The sequence below is a fragment of the Gracilinanus agilis genome, chromosome 4 (genome assembly GCF_016433145.1).
Source record: "Gracilinanus agilis isolate LMUSP501 chromosome 4, AgileGrace, whole genome shotgun sequence".
Lineage (NCBI taxonomy): Eukaryota > Metazoa > Chordata > Mammalia > Didelphimorphia > Didelphidae > Gracilinanus > Gracilinanus agilis.
Window position 1 is genome coordinate 10295547 of NC_058133.1, and position 4531 is coordinate 10300077.

Consider the following 4531-nt stretch of genomic DNA (forward strand, 5'->3'; position numbering starts at 1 on the left):
GGCAGGCTGTATCATATTTCAATTGAAGAATTATGTAGGAGAACTGAGAGAAAATGTGTTATTGGAGAAATGGTGATAGAAAAAAAGATGGGTTGGGCGTGTAATGAGAGTTTTAACCAGTTGTCATCCATTCCGAGTCAAGAGAGCTTAAGGAAGGTAGTCAGCATCCTAGGTGGACCCTCTATGGCCACCTTATAAGACGGCGTGGACAAGGGCCACATTGGCCGAGTGGGTATGAATGGCTTACAATGTCTCACTGGAAGCAATAATAAGAATTTTAATTTTTTTAAACCCTTCCTAAATGTCTTAGAACCAGTACTGTGTATTGGCTCCAAGGCAGAAGAGTGGTAAGAGCTAAGTTGGTGATGGCAAACCTATGACATGCGTCTCATTTTCGATGACACGAGAAGTATGGAGCCACGTGCCAAGGACGAAACATTTGTTGTAGTGTAGTGTAGACACTCTGTGCACTACAGATGATAATTTTATCTATATTCATTTACCTATTTTGGTTTATTAAATATAGTTATATATTACAGTTATACATTTTTGTTATTTAAACTATAAATATCACAAAATTATGGTTTTTTTCTTGAAGTGACACACCACCCAAGTTAGGCTTGGTTTTTTTGGCGAACTTTGACATACCAAGCTCAACAGGTTGCTCATTTCTAAGCAATGGGGGTTAAGTGACTTGCCCAGGGTCACACAGCTGGGAAGTGTCTGAGGCCAGATTTGAACCTAGAACCTCCCGTCTCTAGGCCTGACTCTCAATCCACTGAGCCACCCAGCTGCCCCTAATAATAAGAATTTTAAAAAGAAAATTATATAGTGCTACGTGCTAGGTACGGTGCCACTTTATGATATTACCTTATTTGATCCTAGCAACCCTGGGAAGTAGGTACTGTTATTATTCTCATTTTACAGATGAGAAAACTGAGGCAAACAGAGGTAAAGTGACTTGTCCAGGGTCACACAGCTAGCATCAGAGCCCTGGGCTACAATCTCTTTTACCACCTCATGAGATCACGTGCTTACTAGTGTACTGGAGTACATGAAATTGTGTACAAATATTATAATTTCAACAATGCCTAATCACATCGTATATTTGTATTATAATTTAAAATGCTATTATGGCATGGGAAAATGCACTCCTGTTTCCAATATATTTCCCATTGCTCATCATGACATGAAATACCTGTGACTCTGGGCAAGTCATTGACAATTGGAGGAAGAACCCATGGTGATGAGCCCCAGGAAAAAGGACACTGGGAAGAAGGACTGAAGAGAAGGTTCTTCTAGAGCATGTGTCTGGGGGATGTACTGCCCTGTAGCTGGCATATAAATGACACAGGCTTGTTGGTTGTTTGACTAATTAATTACTCTATGAACTTAGTGGGAAATGTAAGGGGTTACCAGATCACAGACGATCTTGAAAGATGACCTAAAGAGTTTGAACTTTACTTAGTTGGCAGTGGGGAGCCACTGAATGTTTCAGAGAGGAAGAGCAGTATGACAAGATCTACACAGAAGTAGAGGATAGAGAAAGGGAGAAGAGGTGAGGGGAAAAGAGAGAGAGAGAAAGAGAGGGAAGGAGAGGAAGGGGGGAGAAAGAGAGAGAGGAAAAGAGGGAGAGAGAAAGAGAGAGGAGAGAGAGGAGAAAGAGAGAGGGGAGGCAGGGGGAAACCTCATCTTTGATGCTGTCTGACATTTCTCTGGGTCTCAGTTCCCTTATCTGTAACTTGGATAAAATAATATCTGCAGAACCCAACTTCCAGATAATCTTAAGATCATCTAGTCCAACCTCCTGTTTTTCAGACAAGGAAACTGAGGCTCAGAAAGATTAAGTTCCTTGCCCAAGGCCACAATGGAGAGAGGAAGGACGGGAACCCTTGACAAGGGATACAACGCCCCTTCTCTGGCACTGTACGGCCTACCTTTGTGGAGAAGGAGGAGACACAAACTGTGCCTTAGAGGACGACAATGATTTTGAGGGTCCCACAGGAGATGAAGTCCAAGGCTGAGGGAACCAAGGCAGGGAAAGGAGTCCTGAATTCATGGGGCAGCTGGAATGCCAGTTTGAGAGGAAGAGAGAGCATACGCAGTGGGATTCTAGGAAATAAATCTCCCTGGCCTGGAGGAATCCGAATGCCCCTCTAGATGGAACAGGGAGCTCTGGAGCGTCTCAATAAGGCGATCTTGGCTGCTCTATGGAGGATGGGTGGGAGAAGCAGAGTCTGAGCAGGAAGATCAAGAAGGAAGCTTTTGGAAGAAGGCGATAAGGGCCTGAGCCAGGGAGGTTCCCATGGAGCTTGGGGCAGCGGGAGACTGACCCGACAGATGGGGTTACAGAGGAGCCCAGGATGGCTTGGAGATGGGAACTTGGCTAAGTGTGAAAACTGCAGGGCGCGCTGTGAGGGCAGCAGAGGTTTGAGGGGAAGAATGATGACAAAGTTTGAGGAGCTGATGGGATGTCCATGCTGATGCTAATGAGGCACTTCAGCTGGGGGGGGAGAGAAGAGGCGCTCGCTCTCTATCAGCATGTCTTTGAATTAGTCAATAATCATTTATCTTTATTATCAATAAACAATGACGAAATGAGAAAAAATTTCAAGTGCAAAACAACCAACCTACCAGAAAACACCCCCATGTTCTACAGATGTTGAATCTTATAATGACTCCTGAGGCTCCCTCTCAGGTGACAAGTGGGATGATGCCGTCCCCTTTTCCTCCTGTGTGGTATCACCAAGCAGGCTCTTAAGTCTTCTTAAAGCTTAGAGTGGATTCCAAGGCAGAGGATCCAGAAGGGCCAGTCAAGGGAAGTGAAATGACTTGCCCAGGGTCACCCAGTCAGGAAAGTCTGAGGCTACATTTAAACCCAGGACCTCTTGGTTTTGCCATCCTCCAGCCAGCCAGCTGTCCCAAAGGTCTAGGATTAAGGGGGTGTCAGGAAAGACTTCTGGTAGAGGCAGCATTTTGGCTGAGACCTGAAGGAAACCAGAGCCAGGGTTCCTGGTGGAGAGAGGGTGCCAAAAGCCTGAAAAGCTAGGCAGGAGTCTTGTGTGGTCCCAGGGTAGGAGAGGCCCAGAGGCTGGTCCTGACGCCTTCTCCCTCCAAGACATCTTCTCTAGGACTCCCTTCCTGCCCCGGGGTAGGTCATCTTCCCTTTCTGGTGCCCAGATGATCAGAGGCTTCCTATTGTGCAGAGGGCCAGGGCAAAGGAGATGCAAGCTGGCCTCAGACACTTCCTAACTGGGTGGCCTTGGGCAAGTCACTCTACCCTGCCTGCCTCAGTTTCCTCGTCTGAGAAGTGAGCCAGAGAAGGAAATGGCCGGCCACTGGGGTCTCTCTACCTAGAACCCCAAAGGGGTCCTGCTGAGTGGGATGATCCTAAACCCCACAACAAAATGTCTGCGGGTGGAGTGGTTTCTCCACACCCACACATGGGGCACATCTGTGGCTCTTCTGTAGTTTACCTAACCTATGCATATGCCTGTGCCTGTGTGTATGTGCTTAGAAACTACCCCTTTCTGGCTCAGGCTCTCTGCCTCTGAGGGGGCTCAGAGATGTGGGGGTTCTCAGAGAATCTGAGCAGGGGGTGGGGGCAGCAGACATCGCCCAGGGGTTCTCCCGGAACATTTATCCCGCAGAACCCGAAGCTTGGTCCGGGAGCTCTAGAAGCCGCGGCGGGGGTGGGGGATGGGAAGGGGGCGGCCCGGGGCTGGGGCTGCGCGTGGGACACCGGCCCCAGTTCTGTTCCCGTGTTCGCTTTCTACCTCGCAGTACCAGGTCTCACTGAGCTGTGCGGGGCGGGGCGGGGGGGGGGTACCGATTCTGGGGATATCCTTCCAGCCCTTCCCCTCCCCTCACGGTCTAGTAATTAGAAGTTCGGCCCCCAGTAGAAAGCCGAGAAGCGGCACGCCTCGGGGCAAGCCAGGGTTCCCCCCACGTGGGCCAGGAGGGAGTGACCTTGGCCGGGCGGGCCACGTGCAGGCGGCCATAGCAGCCAGGGCAGGGCTCAGCCGGGCTGGGGGGAGGGGCGCGGGCGGGGCGAAGAAGTGGGTAGCGGGAGGCGGTGACAGCAGGGACGCTCCTCCCTTCCCCCGCCTCCCGGCCCGCTTCGCGCCCGCCGCCGCGCGCTGACCCCTGGGAGCTGTAGTCCGCAGCGGTGCGGGCGCGGGTGGCACGGCGGCGGGCGCCTGCCCTTCCCAGCGTGCCCCGCGGCGCCGGCGGCTCCCGGATGTGTGTGCGGCGCCGGAAGAGAAGGCGGTCTCTCTCTCGGCCCGGCCATCTTGTAGGGACAAGCTGAAGCAGGCGCCGTCGGCTCGGCGCGGCCCGCTGCAATCCGTGGAGGAACGCGCCGCCGGGGCCCCATCATGCCCGGCCACCTGCAGGAAGGCTTCGGCTGCGTCGTCACCAACCGGTTCGACCAGCTCTTTGACGACGAATCGGACCCGTTCGAGGTGCTGAAGGCGGCCGAGAACAAGAAGAAGGAAGGCGGCGGCGGCGGCGGCGGCGGGGGCGGCGGCGG

General features: G+C 52.0%; 1 protein-coding gene across 1 annotated transcript in view; it reads left to right on the forward strand.

The window, feature by feature from the left end:
• Positions 1-4308: 4308 nt before the first annotated feature.
• SERBP1 (SERPINE1 mRNA binding protein 1) overlaps positions 4309-4531 on the forward strand; it is a 21145-nt gene continuing 20922 nt past the window's right edge. Inside the window, exon 1 of the mRNA XM_044674760.1 lies at positions 4309-4527. Within this exon, the coding sequence (XP_044530695.1) occupies positions 4377-4527 (151 nt within the window). The 5' untranslated portion in view covers positions 4309-4376. The remainder of the gene's footprint in view (positions 4528-4531) is intronic.